Source organism: Halichoerus grypus, chromosome 15, assembly GCF_964656455.1.
Source record: "Halichoerus grypus chromosome 15, mHalGry1.hap1.1, whole genome shotgun sequence".
Taxonomy (NCBI): domain Eukaryota; kingdom Metazoa; phylum Chordata; class Mammalia; order Carnivora; family Phocidae; genus Halichoerus; species Halichoerus grypus.
This window is the reverse complement of record NC_135726.1, coordinates 26,734,333-26,757,077: the sequence shown is the minus strand read 5'-3', so window position 1 is coordinate 26,757,077 and position 22,745 is coordinate 26,734,333. Positions and strand designations below refer to the sequence as shown.

The 22,745-nt window shown below is 52.9% G+C and overlaps 1 protein-coding gene across 14 annotated transcripts in view; it reads left to right on the top strand.

Annotated features, from left to right (window-relative positions):
* The window catches only part of NLRC5 (NLR family CARD domain containing 5), an 84,147-nt gene that overhangs the window by 54,523 nt on the left and 6,879 nt on the right, over positions 1 to 22,745 (top strand). For 7 of the 14 annotated variants that reach the window (XM_078063684.1, XM_036068962.2, XM_078063688.1 and 4 more), the window contains 16 exons: positions 3,512 to 3,595; positions 6,036 to 6,125; positions 6,279 to 6,341; positions 7,745 to 7,831; positions 9,659 to 9,742; positions 10,418 to 10,507; positions 10,865 to 10,930; positions 12,710 to 12,793; positions 12,879 to 12,962; positions 15,509 to 15,595; positions 16,076 to 16,153; positions 16,948 to 17,031; positions 17,361 to 17,444; positions 18,914 to 18,997; positions 19,646 to 19,729; positions 22,209 to 22,292. In XM_078063684.1, the coding sequence (XP_077919810.1) occupies positions 3,512 to 3,595; positions 6,036 to 6,125; positions 6,279 to 6,341; positions 7,745 to 7,831; positions 9,659 to 9,742; positions 10,418 to 10,507; positions 10,865 to 10,930; positions 12,710 to 12,793; positions 12,879 to 12,962; positions 15,509 to 15,595; positions 16,076 to 16,153; positions 16,948 to 17,031; positions 17,361 to 17,444; positions 18,914 to 18,997; positions 19,646 to 19,729; positions 22,209 to 22,292 (1,317 nt within the window). Of the gene's footprint in view, positions 1 to 169; positions 1,170 to 1,685; positions 3,459 to 3,511; positions 3,596 to 4,103; positions 5,250 to 6,035; positions 6,126 to 6,278; positions 6,342 to 7,744; positions 7,832 to 9,658; positions 9,743 to 10,417; positions 10,508 to 10,864; positions 10,931 to 12,709; positions 12,794 to 12,878; positions 12,963 to 14,491; positions 15,215 to 15,508; positions 15,596 to 16,075; positions 16,154 to 16,947; positions 17,032 to 17,360; positions 17,445 to 18,913; positions 18,998 to 19,645; positions 19,730 to 20,639; positions 20,707 to 22,208; positions 22,293 to 22,745 lie in introns of those variants that run through there. The other 7 variants (XM_078063691.1, XM_078063687.1, XM_078063685.1 and 4 more) reach the window with 7 other exon arrangements.

Genomic DNA, 22,745 nt, shown 5'->3' with positions numbered 1-22,745 from the left:
CCCCAGGTCTGTGACCAGAGACTGGACCTGGAATCAGGAGTCCCGGCTCAGCCACCTACAGGCTGGGTGACTTTGGGCACGTGACTCTAACTCCCTGCGTCTCCGCTTTGTCATCTGCAGAAATGGGCAGCCTTTTTCCTTTGTCCTCATTGCTACCATTTTATTACAGCAATTACTTAGAATAGAGAAACCCAAGACAAGCCTGCCTCACCTAAATCAGCCCTTCTCCACATCCAGTCAGTGCTGTCGTCGGTCCCTGTGACCCACCTTGTCTGTGCGCACGTTTAGTCTTTGCCTATTAGAGCCACAGACCGGCTGCATTCTCCGTGGTTTTCCCGACGGTCTTTGGTCTTGCTTTCCCGCTCCCATCTCTGATGCCCTCCTGGCCCTTGTGAGCAGCTCATCCACGGTCACCTGGTGTCCGTCCTTCCATGCCGCTCTCCTTGTGCACGCACATAGGGACCCGGATCAAGGGGTTTTTGACATCGTTAACAGACACGGGATTTTACCGTGTCAGATCTCCACAGCGAGCTTTTGTCTCGGGACAGTACATCGTGACTTCCCTGGGATGTGGAGTCCATGAACTTTTTAGTAAAGCGTTTATTTTAGAATAGGTTAAGGCTTGATTTACAGAAGAGTTGCAAAGCTAGTCCAGAGAGTTCCTCCGCCCTGGTCCCTGGTGGTTAATATCACCCGTCATGGTCCATTTGTCACGACTGAGAAACCAACCTTGCTACATTCACCACCACACTCCGGGCTTTGTTCAGATGCCCCTAGTTTTTCTCCTAAGACCCTTTCTCTGACCCAGCATCCCGTCCAGGATCCCACATGGCATTTAGGAATCATGTTCTCAGCCTCTCTGGTCTGTGACGATTTCTCAGCCTCTGTTTTTCATGACTTTGGCAGCTTTGAGAAGTCTTCAATAGATATTTTGTGAAATGTCCCTCAGTGTGGGTGTGTGATGTTTTTCTGATGGGTAAACTGGGGTTCTGGGTCTGGGGGAAGAAGACCGCAGAAGTGAAGTACCCTTCTCGTCCCATCTCAGAGGTGCATGCTGTGGACTTAGCGCTGTTGATGTTGACCTTGACCACCTGGCTGAGGGAGTTTCTGTCAGATTTCCCCACTGTGAAGTTACTTTCTAATTAAAAAAAAAAAAAAACCCAACTATTATGGCTACTTTGGAGCATATATGAAAGCAGAGCGAGTAGTGGGATGGACCCTCAGGTCCCCGTCTACCTTCCTCAGTAATTACCATGCCATGGCCCCAACACACATGCACACACGGTATTTTGAAGCAAGTCCCAGACACCTCTTAACTTCATCTGTAGTTACTGTAGTATGTGTAGCTAAAAAGGAAGTACCCTTTTTTAAAAAAAATTTTATTTATTTATTTGAGAGGGAGTGAGGTGGAGGAGAGGGAGAAGGAGAGAGAATCTGAAGCAGATTCAGGGCTGAGCACAGAGCCCGACGCGGGGCTCGATCTCACGACCCTGAGATCATGACCTGAGCTGAAACCAAGAGCTGGCCACTTAACTGAGCCACCCAGGCGTCCCTATTTATTTTTTTAGTATAACCACAAAACCATTATCAGACTTAAAATATTTGGGAGGGGGTCTGTTGTTTCTCTTTTTCTATATTTTTATTTAAATTCAATTAATTAACATATAATGTATTATTGGTTTCAGCGGCAGAGGTCAGTGATTCATCAGTCTTCTGTAACACCCAGTGCTCATTACATCACGCGCCTTCCTTCATGACCGTCACCCGGTGACCCCATCCCCCCTCCCCTCCGATCAGACCTAAAATATTAGCATGATTATATGACATACTAGAATCATCAAGCAGCCTATGGATTTTTAATTGTCCTTGATTGCCTCTGATGTATTTTTACACAACATTTGAATATTTGTGCCTTGTATTTTTTTATATTTGTGCCTTTTTAATAGTAACCCTCCACAGTTTAGATGTGCCACGGGCCCTTCAGCCACCCCTCTGTAGAGTCTAGATGGATGCCCAGGCTGCTTCCAGTAATGCGGGAGCCGGGGCTGCAGAAAGCACTCTTCTATCGTGTAACTGCTAAGCACCACCTCTATATCAGCACTGGGCCAGGCCCTGGGGGGGCACAAGGGTGTAGCTGGACATCACCGCCTGCTGTCATTCAGCTTCCGCAGCGGGAGGCTTTGTGCAAGCTGCCCCAGGCGGCGCTGGGTGCTCTGAGCACAGATGGGGGTCTGAGGGCCCCCCTCCCTCAGCTGTGGCTAGAAAAAGTGGGATAATAGCATGAAAGTACTTTGCCAACTGTAGAGTGCTAGGACTGTGTACCCGAATATCGTAATCAACGCACTTCATGCCGAACTCCAATGATTAGATGCTAGGGAGGGTGATGGAGCTCCGGCCCCCTCCCCAAATTCTACCACTGCAGGTCTGCTTTGCCTGGGCACATCCTGGAGTTCCATGTGAGATGTGATGGGTAAAGTTGCTATTGCCTTAAAAAAAAACAGCAAGTGTGTAAAGCCCGCACTGACCCAACCAGAGCACCGTGTACTGGGGGCCCAGAGGGAAACCATGTGGAAGGTGTTGCGGACGGACCACCCCTCAGCGAAGGCCCCCTGTTCTGCCAGCGCTTGGAGCCCGGGGCCCAGTCCTGGGACAGAGGGTGTAGAGGTTCCGCCGTGAGGCTCGCAGCTCCGGAATCCTAGGCTGACCTTCCCACAGTCACTCCCAACCAGCAGACAACACAGTAGAGGTGGGCCAGGCCCCTGGAGGGCCCAGTGAGGGGGAAAGACAGCCTGCAGGGGACAGGAACAGGGACAGCAAAGGGCAAAGGGGGAGAAGGCATAAGGAAAACACAGCCCAAAGGCCTCTGGGAGTGGGGAAATTGCTCCAGACACCTGCAAATGCTCTGTAAATCCCAGGGCGGTTAGGCACTCTGCTTGTCCCAGGCCTGCAGCCCAGGCGGCCCCAAAGGGCCGGTGTCTGGAGTTTCTCCCAGGTGGACTGGGTTCTGATGGATTATCCAGACAAGTGATCAGCTGGTAGGTCTGGTTTTGACGGACAACCAGAGACCCAAGCCAACTCGCACCTCGGATCCTTTGCTGACGGGCTGTGGGCCTGAACGGCCACTGTTTATCTCACCGTGGGTCAAGGTGGCCTGCTCTTCCTAACAAGTGTCTTCTGCAGAGCGCCCATCTCCGGGGCCCTCGAAATAATACTCCTGCGAGTCTGTGACATTTGGGGAAAAGTGTTAGAGCTCCGGGGGAAGTCACAATGCCCAGCAGCGTGCTCAAACTCTGAGAAGTCCTGCTGCAAAGGAAACTATTTCATTTGGTTTAAGCAGCACTTTCCAAACTTGTATGCCCTTCCTTTGCCTTCAGCCTCAATGATAACTCAAGGGCCCGGCATTTGGAGGGAATGTGTTGGGCCACCCGTGTCCAGAGGGCTCTGGCTGTGAGGGTGCACTCCTAGCTTTCCCCAAGGCTTCCCTGCCTCGTTCGGATGCTTTGTTTCACAGATTGTCCTGTGAGGTCCTGAGTGACCAGAGCCTGGAGACCCTGCTGCACCACTTACCCCAGCTCCCCCAGCTGAGCCTGCTGCAGTAAGACCGGTTTCCCCATCTCCCTGTGCTGGGCTGAGGCTCTTGGCTTGCAAACCCATCCCCTCCTTCCCAGTTACTCCTTTCTCTCGGGCTCTTTTATCTGGCACAGCTGGGAGCTCTTCCCTAATACCTTACTAACCTTGAAGGGGCGTGGGGTGCTATGTGCTCAGTTTCCTCATCTGACAAATGGGACTCCTATTCCCCAACCCCTCTGCCAGGGTTGGGGCTCCAAAAGACAGGTGTTCTCCAGGCACCTTGAAGAACGGAGGGTCTCTGGCAAATGGGCTGTTGTACTTCTCCTCGCCCACGGAAAGGTCACCAGCTCCTAGAAAGGGACTTCACAGATGTAGGTGGTCTCTGTGTCACACGCCAGTTTTTAAAGGTCACCATCTAACTCCGCCAAAGGGGAACTGAAGCAGCATCCTCCGAAGTATTTAAAACTCTGCTTTCTAATTTCAGCGCAGACTGGTTAGAATTTAAAAAGGATTTACTTTAAATACTCTTCCAGCAGGGAGAAAGCAGCTGCAGCTGGGATGGAAAAATACAACGGGAAATTAAATCATACCGTTAATAACAGCAACATAAGTACTAATGCTGAGGCTCTCTGGGACGCCCGAGGCAGCTCACTTCACAGCCAGGATCTTGCTTATCCCCGCGTCCTACTGGGAAGGGAAGGAACAGCAGGGTGACGTTCCAGAGGTGGGCAGATGGAACAGACCTCGCGTCCACGCATGGCCCCCACGACGGGAAGGGCGTCTTTGGACGCACAAAGTGGCAGGCTAAAATGAGCAGGTGGGAAACCCCAGACCAGGGAGAGACTTCTCCGTGCCCACACACAGCATGAACCCCTAAATCTCCTCGGTCTTTGGAATGAGGTGTCCAGCCTGCCCCACACCACGGCTAACGCTTTGTACTACTTAGTCCATACGCTGGAGGGCTGGAGACGAGGGGGGGAGAAAAGACCAGGTCCTTGTCTTCTTGGAGCTTACCTTGTAGTAGTAGGCAGCTGGACAATAAGCAAGCAAGACGAATTCAGACAGTGATGAGGTATTTTTCTAGGTAATGTAGTCAAGAGTGCTGCAAAGGTGAGGGCGGTCAGGGGATGCCTCTGAGGAGGGATACTAAGGTCCGACCCAAAGGACGAAAGGGACCCAGCCTTGTGAAGAGCAGGGAACAGCATTCCAAACAGAGGGAAGAGCATGTAGGAGGCCCTGAGGCAAGATTGAACTTGGTGGGCTCAAGGAACAGCCAGAAGGGCACTGTGGCAGGAGGGGAGGTGGAGAGAGGAGAGAGGTGAAGAGAGCCATGAGGAGGAGTTTGGGGTTTTTGTCCAAGGGGACTTGAAAGACAGAGGTGTGATGTGTGTTTTGTTTTTTTTTTAAGATTTCATTTATTTATTTGACAGAGAGCATGAGCAGGGTGAGCAGCAGGCAGAGGGAGAGGGAGAAGCAGGCTCGATCCCAGGACCCTGGGATCATGACCTGAGCCGAAGGCAGACGCTTAACCGACTGAGCCCCCCAGGCAACCCTGTGATGTATGTTTTCAAAAGCTCAGCCTGGCTGCTGGGTAGAGAAGGGATTGGGGGACAAGAGTGGAAATGAGAGTAGGGAAGAGGCTGTGTAGGGTCGAAGATGGTGGGGCCGGGGGTTGGTGGGGCTGGGGCAGAAGCAGGTCGATTCAGGGTGCATCTGGAGAGTGGAACGGACAAGACAAGCTGAGGGAGGGTTTAGGGGGCGAGGGAAGTGGGGGTGCCCAGGTCGCCTCCGAGGGCAAGATGCGGCTACCTCACCTTCTCGAAGACAGCGGTTCCCAGCCAAGGGGGGCACTTTGCTCCCCAGTGATACATGGCCATGGAGACATTTTTGGTTGTCATGGCAGGGGGAGGAGGAATGGGAGAGGGAGGGCGATGAATGGGATTTAGTGAGTAGAGGTCTACGATGCCACGGAACACCCTACAGGACAGCCCCAACAGCAACGAGTTATTTAGCCCCAAATCACAGAAACTACTCCAAGGACCTAAAGTTTCCCACTTCCTTTCAGCTGGACTCACCTGTTAAGTCTGTGCTTGAGGGCAGAAACAATATAATAATAAAACTAGCATGGGTATGGCGCCAGGCAGTGCACCAGCTTGATGTAATTAAGTCCTCGAGACACCCCAGCGGAAGGTATACCATGAGTAATCCTGTTTTCCCGGTAAGGAGGCTGAGGCTCAGAGAAGTTAAGTGACTCTTCCAAGGACACACAGCCGATAAGCAGAACTGGAGCTCAAACCCAAGTCCCTATTTGTCCCTCTTGAGTCCCTGCCTTCCTCCTTATTGCTTTGCTGACCCGCCTGGCTTCCCTCTCCTCTCTTTCTTCCCTTCCAGCCCATCCAGGCTGCCTGTCCACTCTAGCCTGGCTCCAACTTGCCTACATAAGGCCCCGCTCCTTTCCTTCTCAGGCTAAGCGAGACGAGGCTGTCCCCGAAGAGCCCCCTCCTGCTGGCCGATCTCTTCAGCCTGTGCCCACGGATTCAGAAGGTGGATCTCAGGTGGGCATTGCCCTAGGACAACCGGGTCTAGTCTTGGAGGGTTTTGCCCTGTCTGGCGGGTGTAAGAGGGTAGGATGGAGGCAGTAGGACCCGAGTCAGGGGCATCCTGAGACTGTGGCCAAGGGTGGCTGACTCAGGTGCTGTCTCTTCCAGGTCCCTGTATCACATGACCCTGCACTTCAGGTCTAGCAAGGAGCGGGAAGGCGAATGCTGTGGGTAAGTCCCCGAAACTGCGCCCTGGCACCTGGTTGATATTGGGGACAAGTAGACCCACCTCCTGGATGCCTAGAACAGAGTATGGATGGCCTGCCGTGGGGCATTTCCTTGAAAGGACCCAGCAAGCAGACTTGTTTCCTCTAACATAAAGAAGCAGAGGTCCAGAGAGGGCTGGGCTTTGGCAAAGGCAAATAAGGAGTGCCTGTCAGGCTTGACCAGAGTTCAGGGGCCTGGTTCGAGGAAAAGGACTTCATAAGTGGCCCACCAGGCCTTAAATCCCAGCTCCACAGGGCCTGACGCCTTGGACGAGCTCCTTAACGTTCTGTGATCCTCAGCTTCCACAGCTGAAGGGGGAGCCATCATATTGCAGGATGTTTGCAAGGATTAACTGAGACGATGTGTAAAGCATGAAGCACTCCCAGATACAGGTGTCCTTGCCCTGCTGGCTCCTGGACCCGTGCTCCACGGTTATCCCCAGAGGCAGGATGACGGGGCAGAGGGCAACCTTCGCACACAGAGATGATGTTTCTAATAACTGAGGCCGCTGGCTTGCCGAGAGACCTTGGGCCGGACCCTTCTCCTGTCGGCCTCAGCCTCCTCAGCTGTGAAGTAACCATAAATAGGAGAATCAAGATATGTTGAATATCTGCAGGGTGCCATTCTAGAGCCTTCTGCACATTACGTCCTATAAGCTTCACAACTGCGATCACATGGCAGAACCCAGGCCGTTCTGCAGTGCTCCTCGCCCCAGGGCGGACAGACTCTGGGTGGCTATGTATTTATTTATTCATTTTTGTTAGAATAGAGCTGACCTACGACGCGGTACTAGTTGCAGGTGTACAAGCTAGTGATTGGGCAGCTCTGTGCACTAGGCAGTGCTCCCCGCGGTGGGGACCGTCGCCATCTGTCACCATACAACATTGTTACAGTATTATTGACTATATTCCCTATACTGTACTTTCCATCCCCTTGACTTCTTTTATAACTGGAAGTCTGTGCCTCTGAATCTCCTTCGTCTCAATTCCAGTATCAAAGGCAAGAGCAGGCGTCACCCTTCTTCTCTCCCTCCCACCCTGCTTGTCCAACTTGAGCTTGAATCGACCACCTAGAGATCCTATGGTTTCTGATTCAGTGGGTCTGGGCAGGGTTCCTAAGAGTTTGCATCTGAACGAGTTCCCAAGTGATGTAGGTGTGGTTGGTCGGGGATCACCGGCTGATGGAGCCTGGGGGTGCCGGGTGGGATCTGTGCGGGAGGTTGTAAGTGGTGGATGACGGATAGTTCCGGAGAGTCCAACCTTGGGTGAGGCCCCCTGGGAGCTGGAGGCCACACCCAGGACAAGCCAGGGCAGAGCAGGTCTGAGTGGCTCAGCGCCCCCTCCTTGGGCTCGGTGCCCCTCCTCCAGCAGGTTCACGGGCTGTGGGCTCAGTCAGGAGCACGTGGAGCCGCTGTGCTGGTTGCTGAGCAAATGTGAAGACCTCAACCAGCTGGAGTAAGTTGGGGGCAGGGGAGGAGGGAGAGGAGCACGGGAGCACGTGCCTGGGTGGCACTGGAAGGGTGGATGTGTGTGCGTGTGCATGTGCGCGTGTGTGCCCTCAACACCTGTCAGGGCCGGCTAACAGGGATGCCTGGGACACGTCCTGGGTCACGTCCATAAAATTTCCCTGCACCCATTTCATCCCTTCCACTCCCCACTCTTGCCGTGATGGGGCTAGTTCAGGGTGTGTCCCTTGATCTACTTTGGGGAGCTCACAAAAGGGCTATGGGAGCCCCTGGGCCTCATGATGATCAAGACGTTGGAGCTCTGCTGGCAGATGGGAACCAAAATGGAGAATCCCATGGTCTGCCCGGCAGGGGGTTAAAAGTACCCAGTGGCTCGGCCTGAGGAGGGTCTCGGAGCCAGCTGGGGTGGGGCCTCGTGGGCTCTCGTGCTGTTGAGAGGTGGTATCTGTGTGACCTGTCTTGGGTGCCCAAATAGCACAACCCCCTCATGGGTAGAAAAATAAAAACAGGCAACACTTCCTGAGCACATTCTCCACTGTGCTAAGTGCTTTACGTAGTCTTTTTATCCTTCCAAAACTCTAGGTACTATTGTCCCCATTTTATAGATGAGAGTGCTGAGGGACAGAGAGGATTTAAAAACTTGCCCAAGGTCACACAGCTAGGATGATGACGCAGTCTGTGCCCACAACCACTAGGCGTCCAGCTCAGGACCAGTGGGACATTAAGAGAGCTGTCTACAACACACACACACACACACACACACACACACACACACACACACACACACACTTTAAATTCCCGTTGTGATGTGGCCACAACCACTAGGCGTCCAGCTTAGGACCAGTGGGACATTAAGAGAGCTGTCTACAACACACACACACACACACACACACACACACACACACACACTTTAAATTCCCGTTGTGATGTGGCCACAACCACTAGGCGTCCAGCTTAGGACCAGTGGGACATTAAGAGAGCTGTCTACAACACACACACACACACAATTTAAATTCCCGTTGTGATGTGCCCAAAAAGAGAAATGGGGCCAATGGAAATCACACATTAGAAAGATAAATAAGCAGTACGTCTTTGGGTTTTTCTGCTTTCAATTGTAAAGGGAAGTTTTTCTAATTGTAAAGATTACTTTATCAAATGGCTTTATGAGACAAACCAATTTTTAATTTTTAAAGCCTCTCCCAAAAAGGCAAACAAAGCCTCCAAAGTGTCATCATCGGGGACAAAATGAGGTCAGAGATGCAGGACAAAAATCAGACATTCCAGGGCACGCTGATTATATTATTCTGAAAGCGTAGCACAACCGTAGAAAGCCACAAGGAAGGGAAAGAAAGTATTCAAGTACAATTTCCATCCGATATTGCATTCCTGAATTAAAAGAAGGAAATCTCCTGGGGAAACCCAGCCTCCAAACCTCTTTCTTTTTTCTGGGATTTATTCTTGTTCAAAGTTGCCCTTCTCACCTGTTGTGAGCCAAGGGCGTGGTAAAGGCAGATGGGTTTTTCTCTGAGTCCGGAAGCCTGCGGGAGGCATGGGGGCCCTGGGCATGGGCAGCGGGCACTGCAGGGAAAGGGGGGGACCGCTCACCTGTGGTGCTGGGGGGGGCAGCGTGCCGGGCGATCATTCTGGGGGTGCCGGAGATGCTGGTGCAGTGGGAGTGAGCATGGTGCGGTCCGGTCACGGCCACAGTGGCACGGAGCTAGTCCTGTGCGGGTCGAGTAGCAGTGATGGTACCTGTGGAGAGTGGGCTCCGGCTGAGCGGCACGTCGGACTGCCAACCCCTTCTTGCCTCTCGTAGCCTCTCCGCAAACATGCTGGGTGATGACGGGCTCAGGTGCCTCCTGGAATGTCTGCCTCAGTTGCCCATCTCCGGTTCTCTCGAGTAAGTGATGAGCAGCCCAGGGGACAGCCAGGAGGAGGATCCCCCGCCCCCGTGCTAGGCAGAGCCCCCACCAGACATCCAGGAGAGGCTGTGACTAAAGCGTGGTGACCCAAGCTGACTTTGGGACAGGAAAGTGACAGTTTCTCTCTAACCAGCTGACGCAGGACCTCAGCTGTCCTGACTCCTAGTCCATCCTGTCCCTGAAGCCCCTCTAAAGACTAAATCTATGGGACACAGATTTGGAGATGTTCCCACAGCAGGGAGGGTCCCTAGGAAGTCACCCACACTCTCAGCCAGTCTCCCCAGTGGTCTGGGAGACTAGCGACCTGAGCCCAGATGCAGCGGGTTGCTAGGCAACTGAGCTTTGGGCTCTGGGTGTCCCTGAGCCCCTGGGGCTGGAACTGTCAGCCTGGCCCCATCGACCCTGTCTCAGCCCCAGTGGGTGCAGCTCCTGAGGACGCAGGACTGGGTGCCTGTCCTGCCTGTGTGGCGAGAGTGCCCCTCTGGCCTCTCTCTGGACCTCGGTGTCTGCACCTGGAGAGTGGACACTTGGACATTGAGGACAGTCCTCCCAGAGGGGACAGACAGCTGGAGGAGAGGAGACAAGGGGGGGCTGGGCAGGGCTGCCCTAAGGTGCTGCCCCTCCCCCCATCCTGAACCTCATTTCTCTTCCAGCCTGAGTCACAACAACATCTCCCTAGAAAGTGCCCTGGGCCTGGTGAAGACACTCCCCTCCTGCCCACGCATCCGGGAGGCCTCCGTGAAGTAAGACTGCGCCACTTGCTGACGGTGGGGAGAAGCAAGATTCCCAGGCTTAGCAACCCCCTCTGTGTGACTTGGGGCAACTTGCCCCCCTTTCTCAGTCTCAGGGTTCCCTGAACGGGGGATCGTGGTTTCCATCCTCCAAGGCCTGCATGACATGGGGACCGGGGAGGTCACAGGGTGGGGAAGGCGAGGATTCAGTGTCCTCACAGAATGTGCTGGGGGTCCCCTGTGGTCTCTCCTTCTGTGGCTTTCACCCTCCCTGTCCCTGCGGGCCTAGCCCCCTTCCCTCCTGCAGCCCCTAGTGTCTGGGGCTCAGGATGCTGGGCCTCCGGCTTCCCCACACCTTTCTCTCTGCAGCCTGGGCTCTGAGCAGAGCTTCTGGATCCACTTCTCCAGACGGGAGGAGGCCGGGAAGACACTGAGGTAAGGCCTGGTCTGGGGGAGAGGGGTCAAGGGGAGGGAATGGGGAAGAGGAAGCTGACCCTGGGGCAGCTTCCATCCCTCCTCCTCTCGGCCCTTTCCTCCTTCAGACACCCTGCTTCACGCTCACTGCCTGGGTTTGCCACCCCCAGATCTGCCCCCAACACCCCCGCACCTCCAGTCCTGAGGCCAGGCCTTTGCACTGATGGGTGCCTCTTAGCCATGCCTTAAGTATAAGCCTGGAGGCTTCTGAGTATCATGGTTAAGAGCTCAGACTCTGGAGCCACCTGGGGGTAAATCCCAGCTCTACCATTTGCCAGCTGTGTGACCTCGAACAAGTGACTTAACCTCTCTGTGTTTCAGTTCCTCATCTGTAAAATGGGAATAATAGTAAGACCTACCCCTTAGGGTTCTTATGAGGCTTAAAGGAGTTGATATGTATAAAGTGCCTGGCAAGGGCCTGGCTCACTTGAGTTCTGTATCAGTTGCTGTTATTATTACCCACCGGTAGCCTGGGGCGCTCTCTCTCAGCTTCACCACCACTGCCTCGGGTCACTTCCTCTGTATGTCTTTCTTCAGCTGTGATCATGGCCTCTGAACTGGGCCACTGCCTCTGGCCAGGCCTCCCCCAGTCCATTCACTCCACAGCACCCAGAGGGATCTTCCCAGAACACATTGGACTGTGGCACTCCACTGTGCTAAGCCCTTCCGTGGCTCCCCATTGCCCCCAGGATCAGGTTCAAATTCCTTAGTTTGGTCTTCTCCCTCAGTCTGATCTGGCTGTCACTTCCCATCGTGTTCCTCCTCACCTCCCCAAAGCCGTACACGGATACACCACACCCACACCACGCACATAAATGCACGCACTCCACATACATATACATACAACACACACATATGCACACACATCATACAAGCACACGCCACCCACACACATCCACAGAACACACACAGCACACACACGTGCATCCATACGTAGCCCCCACACATACAACACACCCACAACACACCCATAACATGCATGCACACACACACTGAGCCCAAGGGACCTTCACTCCTTACTAAACACACACTGCCCGATGAAGCTTCCTTCCCGCCAGGCACTCAACACAACACTCTCTTCCCTGTAGTTTCCAAGATAAAATTCTCCCAATCCTTTCATACCCAGCTGAAATGTCGGCCTCTCGTGGAATTCTCCAGGGGTCCCTGTCCCGTGACTGTGAACGGCCCTGTGGGGCCCGTCTGCTGGCCACCCAGGGCCACAAGTGCCAGGAGGATGGGGCCCCAACAGGAATCCCAGGCCTCCTCCCTCCAAGGGAGCCTGGAGTAAAGGGGTACTGGGGAGGAGAGCCACGGTGTAGGTTTGGGGTCTGGAGTCAGGCTGACTTGGACTGAAACACGATTGGGCCCTTCTCACCAGCTGTGTGTCCTTGGGTTAGTCAGTTTCTCTGCCTGTAAATGATGTGGTTGGAATTGCATGAGATGCTGCATATAAGGTAGGCTCGTCCGGAGCACCCAGATGCTGGCCCAGGGCCTGGCATAGAGTCAGGGCTCAATAAGGGACACTCCCGGCCCTTTCTTGGCAGGGGGTGGGGTGATCTCTCTCAAGAGATAGGAAGCTCCCAGAGCAGGAGCTACATCTTTGGCCTGTTCTCAGGCCCTGATTCCAGGCCTTTGCCCTCAGGGTGGGGCACCCCACAGGCCCTGGGGGAGATGGGAGGAAGCAGGACAGCAGCCCCAGCAGGCCTCACCCCAGCTCTGCCCCTTCCCCTCTGCCCTCAGGCTGAGCCAGTGCAGCTTCAGGCCAGAGCATGTGCCCAGACTGGCCGCCAGCCTGAGCCAGGCCCTACAGCTGACCGCGCTCACGTGAGTCACAGGCCCACCCACAGGGGCAGGGGAGGGGCGGGGGCTCCCGGTGAGGGCCACCCCTGTAACGGACCTCTGTCCCCAGGCTGACCCAGTGCTGCCTGGGCCTGGAACAGCTGACGCTTCTCCTGAGTCTGCTGAGGTGGCCGGTGGGGCTGTTCAGTCTCAGGTACTGTCTTGCTCGGTGCCCCTGGGAGGGGCCAGGGTGGGCCCTGGAGAATGGGTCTCCCCCAGGACCGTGGCCCCAGCCACATCCTGCACCCAAACCCTGCCACTTGGACCCTGCCTTTAGCCCCAGAAACTCCCTCAGGCATACGGAGAAGCCACCCTCCTTGAGGTGGGGCCTCTGCTTGGGCACTTAAGAAAAAAAAGGAAACCCCAGGGGCGCCTGGGTGGCTCAGTCGTTAAGCGTCTGCCTTCGGCTCGGGTCATGATCCCAGGGTCCTGGAATCGAGCCCCGCGTCGGGCTCCCTGCTCAGCAGGAAGCCTGCTTCTCCCTCTGCCACTCCCCCTGCTTGTGTTCCCTCTCTCTCTGTGTCTCTCTCTGTCAGATAAATAAATAAAATCTTTAAAAAAAAAAAAAAGGAAACCCCAAAGGACACCCAGATGAGGTCAACAATAACACAACAGATATCATGCGTGTATGCTCACGATGATCATTTTGAAACTTTCAGAAAAGGGTTGCTGGAGGGGAGGGCGGTGGGGGGATGGGGTAACGGGGTGATGGGCATTAAGGAGGGCACGTGATGGAATGAGCACTGGGTGTTATATGCAACTGATGAATCACTGACCTCTACCTCTGAAATTAATAATACACTATATGTTAACTACCTTGAATTTAAATTATAAAACAGAAAAAAAAAACTTTCAGAAAAGCAGAGAAGATACCAACAAGTAGAGAGACTGATGTTGAAGACTCATATCCTTAGCCCCTGGGCTTGACAGTTGTTCACGGTTCTCCATATTTGCTTCGTCTTTTAATTTTTTTTGGCTAAATTGTTCTCAAGCTATAGATCTCATAAAACATGGCTCCTAGACATTTCACCATAAATTTAAAAAAATGAGGACATTTTCTACACAATTGCGGTTGAATGAGGACACCCAGGAGGATCGGTGGCAATTCTGAGTGTCGTGATGGCCCAGTCCAATTTAAAAGTTCCCACTGTCCCCAGATGGGGCAGCTGGCTCGTCGGACCCAGGATCCATTCAAGGCCCACACTGGTATGGGGTGGCGATGGCTCTTAGGACTCTTAATCTGTGTCACCCACCCTCCCTGGTTTCTTGTGGACAAAACCGCCCGCTGGGCTGTGTCTACACTCGCTGGCTCTGTCTGGTGGCTTCCTCCTGAAGTCACTGCGTTTGTTCCTCTAAACCCCTGACTTTCCCAGAATGGAAGTTAGATCCGAAGGCTCCATGAGACTCAGTTACATAAATTTGTCCAAAACCCTGACTCCGTGGCCAGTGCTGGGCATGTCTCAGCACAGCCAATGACGAGGCACGTGAAGCCTGGTTGTTCTCCAAAATACCATTCTTGTTCAATTGTGGTACAATAGACATAAAATCTACCATCTTAACCATCCTTAAGGGTACAGTTCAGGAGTGTTAAATACATTCTTATTGTTCTGCAGCCGCAACTCTTTTCTTGGAAAACTGAAACTTTGTCCCCATGTCATGCATCCCCGTTTCCCCCTTCCCCAGCCCCTGGCAGCCACCACTCTCCTTCTCAATCCACGGATCTGACTGCTCTAGGGACCTCCTGTAAGTGGGATCATGCAGGATTTATCTTCTCTGTGACTGGCTTGTGTCCCTCAGCATCACGGCCTCAGGGTTCATCCACGCCGCAGCAGGTGTCAGAGTTTCCTTCCTTTTCAAGGCTGACTGATGTCGCATTGTAGGTAGCCACCGCGTTTTGTTGATCCGTTCACCCGTCCGTGGACCCTTGGGTGGTTCCACCTTTTGGCTGAGGTGCTTAATGCTGTTGCGACCATGGGTGTGCAAATACGTCTTTGTGTCTCTGCTGTCAGTTCTTTTGGATGTATACCCAGAATTGCTGGATCGCCCAAAATAACACTTTAAAATAAAACTTTTCGTACTCTAAAAATAATCCATACTCGTTGTAGAGATTTGTGGAAAATCCAGATGAACATAAGAAAATAGTACTTCAAAAAAAAACCTCAACATAACTTCAAAAGCAGAAATATTTTAAACAGCTCTCTTTTTTCCTGCTTCTAAATTAATGCACGCACATTGTAGAAAGTCCGGAAAAATATTGGAAACTGGAAGAAAGGAAAAAACCACTTGTGAGAATTCTACCATCTAAACAGCCGTCATTAGCTTTTAATATATTTTCCTCGTATCTCCGTCTCCCTGTTTCTGTCCATGTTTTCTTCTCTCTCCGTACATATTTTTCCTTTTTTAAATACAAAATGGGAATGTTTTATATATGATTTTATTTCCTTATCTTTGCCATGCAACACTATATGGCCCTTTCCTTAAGTCTAAAACTATTGTTTAAAAAAGGACTATTTTCTATTGGGATTGTTGCAGTAACTGTCAGAACAAAGATGATGTTAATTTCCTGTTTTACGCTTGTGCTTAGTTGTGTAACTTTATAGTTTTTAAACCAGCAAAACCAAAAAGCCTCTGAGCCCCACACTTGCCCCCCACCCCCGGCTCACCCTGGGGGACCTTCATCTCCTTCTGCTTCTGCAACAGGGTGGAGGAGCCGTGGGTAGGCAAAGCCGGGGTGCTCACCCTGCTAGAAGTCTGCACGCAGGCCTCAGGCAACGTCACTGAAATAAGGTGAGTGGAGGGAGGAGGCCCCTCAGAAGTCTTCATCTTTTCATGACTATTGGGACCATCCCTCACCTAGACATCAGTCTCTTGCCCTGTGGGGTAATAGCTGTGTCACTAGCAAATTCTCTAGATCCCCAAGATGGCAGGGGATACACATTTGTTGGGACCTGTGCAGTAATCAAGCTACAGAGCCAGAGAGAGGAAGGCAGCCACAGAATTAAGACAAAGAGCTGGTGGATCCCAGGTAGACACAGGTGGGAGTCCACACTGATTGTCTGGAAGTGGCCCCTGGATTACAGTAAACACACATTGTGGCTCTAGGACTAGAGGTGACAGAATGACATGGAGTAGCTAAGAGCAAAGGCTTTGGAGTCCCACTGACCTATGTCCAGATCCCTACTGGGTCTGGGAGCTCAGAGTCAGTAGACTGGCAGCTGAAGGCGGAGCTGCTTCGGACCTCATGCTGGCTACCCCTTCTCTCCTCAGCATTTCCGAGATCCAGCAGCAGCTCTGTCTCCAGTTGGAGTTTCCCCGTCAGGAGAACCCAGAGGCCGTGGCCCTCAGGTGGGACCTAGTACCTGGGCCCCCATGGGCGTAGCTGGTGATGGGCTGGGGGTGGGGGTAACTGCTGCTTCTGATCAATAGTTCTCATGCCTTGCTCAGTGTCCTTTTATGTCCAAAGTGTCTACATGGCCAAAGAGTTCTGGCCCAGCCTGCCCAGCCCCACCCCAAACCTCAGTCTCAGCTCCAGTCATCCCCACCACCTTTCAGTTCCCCCAACACCACCTTGCCCCGTTTGACCTCAGGGCCTTTGCACGGGCTGTTTGTGGACCAGAATGTTCTCTCCTCCCCTACCCTCTTTCTCCTTTTCTCCTTTCTCCCCACCCTCCTGACTAACTCCCCCCTTATCCTTCAAGTCTCAGCTTAAATGCCACCACCTCAGGAAAGCCCCTCTGAACCCCCAGATGTAGTCAAGTTCTCCCATGATCCACCCTTATAGATGCCTGGATTCACAGCACCCCTGATCCATACAGCACATTTTGGAAATCAAAATGTCACCCCTTTTGAGTGAATGCAGCCCTGCATGTGTACATTCTGGGGAACAGACCACAGCTGGTTCTCAGCCCCAACTCACCTCCTTAGCTGAGTCCCCTTGTGCAGTGAACAAACTGCACAGCCATACCAGCTGCCCCATCTGGACTTCTTCAAAGCACTTCCCATAGTTGAATAGAAAACTGTGGGACTTTACTTCATTAGTGTTTATTTATCCCTAAAAGGTAATCTCCTTGTAGGCAAGGACTGTGTCCCCAGTAGTGACCCAGGTGTTCAGAAACTCCTGCCTCCCTGTCTACCTCCAGGTTGGCTCACTGTGACCTTGGGACCCACCACAACCTTCTTGTCTGGCAGCTGATGGAGACATGTGCCAGGCTGCGGCAGCTCAGGTCAGAACCCCGAAACACCATCTAGGGCCCTGAGTTCTCTGGTCATCCCCCAGTGCCCACACCAGACCACATGGAAGAGGCTGGCCAGTCCGGGATGGGAATGAGCAGAGCCCGGGGCAGCATTACTTTCTCTGGCCTTCTTGCTTCCCTAAGCGGGAGAGAATCACACTTGGCCAGTGGGGGGAGAGCCCCAGGGTGGCATAGGTGCCCCCACCGGGAGCTCTTGGGTGGTTCTTTCCCCTCTCTTGGGCTCCCCATCTCTGTGTGCTGGATGATCCCGGAGGTGCATCCAACCTGAAATCCTCTGGAATATGCTCGGGCCTTTTCAGCTTCTCCCAGGTGAACCTCTGCAACACTAGCTCCCTGCTTCTGCAAAGTCTCCTGGAGGCCCTCTCCGAGCTGAAGACATTCAGGTACGCAGACGAGTATGTTCACTCGCCCGCCCATGCTCTGCCCCACACTTCCTGCGCTCCCCAGCCCTGGGCTCAGAGGAACTCTGTGTCCGCACCCCAGGGGCTGGGACCACTCTCGGCCCTGGTTATGATGGCAGAGTGTGTGGTCATCCCCATGACCACGTGGCAAGAATGAGTTCCTCTTCAATGCTTTCTCTTTTCCTGTTTTTCCCCCTTTATTATTTGAAATAACTGTAAACGAACAGAAGACCTAGGAGCAGTTCCGTATACCATTTTCCCAAATTCACCCCTTGTCAATATTTTTTCCCATTTGCTCTTTCTCCCTTCCTCCCTCCTTCCTCTCCCTTCCCTTCTGTTCTTTTCCTCTCTCCCTCTTTTTCTGAGCCATTTGAAAGTAGTTGCATAAACACACCCCTTCACCCCTTACTATTTCAGTGAATTTCCTAAGAACGAGAACATTCCTTCCCACAATCCAGTAAACGTATAAGATGCAGGAAATTTAACATTGGTACGCTATCGTTATCAAAACTACCATTCATATTCCAATTTTGCCAAATGTCCCGGTCATGTTGTTTGTTGCATTTTTTTTTTTTTTCCAGTCCTGGATTCCACCTAGGATCACACACTGCACTTAATTATCATTTGCCTTTTGTCTCCAACTTGGAATGGTCCTCAGCCCCTCTTTGTCTTGCATGATATTGTCATGACATTTACATCTCCTTCAGTTTGGCTTCAATGTTTCTTCACGTTGAGATTTAGGTTCTGCCGTGGGGCGGAAATCTCACAGAGGTGATGTTACATTCTCCTCGGGAGGCACACATTGTCTCTTTGTCCCCTGACTGATAGTAACTGTGATCACCCCGTGAAGGTGGGGGTGTCTGCCAGCTTCCTTCCCCTGCAAAACTACCGTTTCCCCCTTTCTAATTAACCCATATCTTGTAGGGAGACACTTTAAGACGCTGTAGATATCCTGTCCTTCCTCACGTTATCACCTACTAATTTCAACCTCCGTTGATAATTCTTGCCTGAATCAAATATCAGTAGGATGGTTGCAAAATGGAGCTTTTCTCACTTTTAATTCTCTTTTAATCTAGCTGATTGCATCAAGGAGAAGGTGTCCTTTTGGTGCCAGTGTATCTTTAACACCTCTCTCATAACTGCTACTCATTTTGGTGGTTTAAGTAAAGATGCAGAGCTCGTGGTAAAAGCCCATTAGCTAGCTAGACTTCCAGGGATGCCCAGGAATCCCTGGCAAGGGGGATTGTTGCTACCTGACTGTGGTTTAGGGAAATATTCAACTAGTCCAAGCTGTATCTAAGCTTAATGATTCCATGGTGGGGGAGATTGATGAAGGGAAGGAGGGTGCCATCCCCCTGCCCCAGCCCTCCTCCTTGCCCTCTGCTATCGGCATTCTGAGCTCTCAAGACCCAGAGCCCCTGCCCGACCTGCTGCCCTTTGACCCCCACCAGGCTGACCTCCAGCCATGTGAGCTCCGAGGGCCTGGCCCACCTGACATCTGGTCTGAGCCACTGCCACCACCTGGAGGGGCTGGAGTGAGTCGCAGGGTTGGGGGGGTGGTACGGGAAGGGATGGCCCAGCCCAGGGCAGGGGTGAAGAGGACAGCTGGGCCTTTGGTAAGGTGGGTGGTGGGACTTCAGCCTCTCGCTTGGCTCCCTCATGAAGCCCAGCAGCCTTGGGTGTGGCCCGGGAAGGCTGAGCACTGTCTTCTTGGTCACAACTTATCAGTCGCTCAGAGTGACCCAGGACGAATAACGGTGCCTGTCTGGGCTTGGGCTGGCTCACGTCAAATGTAAAGTGGGGGTCATCACCCTTCTCTGCCTGGGGTGGCTATGGGTGTCAGGGTACAGGGAGGGCTGTGGGGCCGAAGGGATCACTGCACGTGTGTGTGTGTGTGTGTGTGTGTGTGTGTGTGTGTGTCCCCTGTCCCTGGCTTCCTCTTTCTCAGCCCTCATCCAGGACATCCTTTCTCAGCTGGGTCAGCTGAGATGGCCATGCCCCCTCCTCAGGGACCCCAAAGCCCAGCCCTTGGAGCCAGCAGTGCCCCCGAGAGGCCTGGACAAAGAGGGTGGGCCAGGATCTGCAGAGCCCCAGCTGCCCCCCACAGGGAGCTAGTGAGACCGCTCAGCTGCAGGAGCCGGACAGGCTTGTCTAACACTCACCTCGTACTTGGTCCCCTCCAGCTTGTCCAACAATCAGTTTGGTGAGGAGGACACCGAAGTGCTGATGGGGGTCCTTGAGGGGATGTGCCGGCTGAAGAGGCTCGAGTAAGTGGTGGTGGTGTGAAGGGGGGTGGGGCGGGGAGGTGGGGAGGAGCTGGGAGCAGGCCTAGGAACTTCTGCATCTCTTGTAACACCAACTGTGACATACCTGAATGGATACGGGATAGATAACAGGTGAGCCAATTGCCCTCCCTTTACTCCCTTACCTGGCTCTGAGTGCCATCAAAATGCTTGATCCCTGGAAATAAAATACTCACTCACACTGACCCAAGCCAGACGTTGACTGGCTTGTGTCACAGAAAATTACAAGGCAGCTAACTTCAGGCATGGCTGTATCCAGGGGTTCTGTATTTGTTCTCTCTCTCTCCGCCCCATCCCCACCCCCATCTTGACTTCATTCTCAGGCAGGCCATCCCTGCAGTGGCAGGCTTCCTTTCTACCAGCTTCGCAAAAAGGGAGCACCTTTCTCTCTGTAGTTACAACACAAGGCTCTAGATGATTCTCACTGGACTAGCTCAGGTCACATGCCCACCCCTAAGCCAAGCACTGTGGATCTAAGCACACAGTCTTCTGAGTGGCCGGATCTGGGTCACATGCCCACCCAGCTGTCTGGGCTTGGGGGGCCGGTGGTGTTTCAGGGTGCTGTTGTCAGAAGGAGGGGAAACGAACTGGGGGCAGGTAAGACCCACAGCTGTCCACCGCTCTTTGCTTATAGTTATTTCCTTAGCAACTGGCAACGTTTTTACTCTCACCTATAATTCGGAAGTCACCAAGTTCCAGCAAGAGCAGAATCAGTCTCAGTGTGAAGGACAGGATTCCCCCCCGCCGACCCCGTGCCCAGACATAACAGCATCTAGATGGAACCTTTTACATGGTATCGTCTGCCGTTAATCTCTAAGTTTCTCTGATGACCAAAAATACACCCTAGTTATTATAAAAAGTTCTGTAATTACAGAAATATGTAACAAAGGACACGAAATCCTCTGGCCGTGACACCCCCTGGGGAATCCGCTGTGAATGAGCAGGTTGTGAATTTTCCTCCAGATTTTTTTCAACATATGTGTTGAATACAGTTTAAAAGTAGCCTTCTGACTTTTTGCCCCTCAACAATAAAATTCTCCCACTTTGTCCCTTTTTGCTTGTCCTGGGGACTGGGGTGTGGATGGTATCGGAGAGACCTTTGGCCAGAGGACCCACATGTCTTTCTCACAAGCTGTTTCTTTGGCCTCCCTCCCATGTGCCTTCACCTCTGCTCAGCCTCCCTTCGTTCTGGAAGCTTTTGTTGCTGGAGGGGGTGGGGATGGGAGGGAGTGTTGGAGGCCCAGTGAGATCATTGATTGGCTCGTGCATGCATTTGACAGGTGTTTACCTGGGCACCTGGGCCAGGGCCTGGGGCTCGAGGTACTGCAGAGAACAGGACAGATGTGTGACCCTTTTCTGGCTTCCTAGGCTACTAGTGCGGCTCCTTGCCTCTCACCTCCTTGGCCGCCCCAACTCTGAAGTGGGCATAATGAAGAACGGGGATGGATCCCCACTGCCCAGATACCTCTGCCCATTTCGGATCTGTCATTTCTGAGTGTTTCCTCCCTGCCACCAGCTGGCTTCTTTCACCTGTCCATCTGTGGCCAAATGGTCCGGGGCATGGACCCTGGTTAGGAGCCACACCCCCTGGGTTCAACTCATAGGGTGACGGCTGTCCCAGTTTCCCTGGGGCCCAGAGTCCCACATCCTGGAGCCCCCCTCAATTCTAGGCAGACCAGGACACCTCTGAATGTGTGAGCCTGGGCAAGTTACTTAACTTCTCTGTGCTTTTCTCCCCGTCTTAACTTTGGGGATAATAGCTGTACCTACCTTCTAGGGTTGTGGCAAGGATTAAATGAGATAATACATATGAGGTCCTTAGAACAGAGCCTGACACGGAATTCACACTCTGCAAGTATTGGCTACTACTACTACTACTACTGCTATTATTATTATTATTATTATTACTATTATTATTATTATTCCCCTCTCCTGCCCAGGCTGAGGGCCTGAAGGAGTGTGATCTCATGGATGATGCATGGTAGGGGTCCAGGAACAGGAGTCCTGTGGCCTTGGGTTCTGTTCCCGATGCTTCTACTTTCCATGTGGCCTTGAACAAGCTCTCTGATAATGCTCGGAGCCTCAGTGTGCCTCATCTGCAAAATGGGGACGAGAGAGTTCTATCTCTCAGGACGGCCCCGAACTCAGTGGTCGGCCTCAAGTGTATGCCCACTCTGTGGTCGCTAGGTTGCCTGGGTCCCGTGTGATTCGGAACACAGACCTGCTGCCTGGGTAGCTTTACTCGTGCAGAGAAACAGCCTCTGGGTGTCTCGTGCAGTTTCGTTTTGTACACTGTGTCTACTCAGTGTGGATGTAAATGGCTATCTTGGAGGTCCCTGGGGATTACTGAGCACCGAGGCCTCAAGACTGGATGGGGCCTCGGTCTGCATCTGGGACCCAACCCCGGTGACGCCGAGTCCTCCTCTGGCCTCCTTTCCTCCAGCCTCAGCCATCTCCCGCTCGGCAGCTCCGCCCTGGCCATGCTCACTCAACGACTAAGCCACATGACCCTCCTGCAGAGCCTCCGGTGAGTGGCCAAGGGACCCCATGGGAATGAGTGGGAGGACATGCCCCAGCTCTGTGGCGACCACCCGCCCAGGGAAGCACTAGGGGCATTTCCCTGAAGACCCTCCGTGGCTCCCATCCTGGGGACGTTGCTGCCCTCTCAGGTCGGTGCCCATCGCTCTTGCCTTCCGGTGCCACCAGCTCCCTCCAGCTACAGACGTGACCGGAAGGGGTTGAGCCCGAGTCCTGGAACAGCCCTTAATGTGCACACATTCCTCTGTGTGCTTGTTCGCATGTCTGATTCCACGCACTAGTGTTGCCTAGATTCTGCATTTCTAACAAGCTCCCAAGTGATAACAATCCTGGGGGCCATGGTAATGAGGGTCTAGACTCCAATCTGGTGACCTTGACATTCTCCCCATGGGCCCCTGGCCACCTTGATTAACAGATATAACACTTCATTTTCTTGGGATTT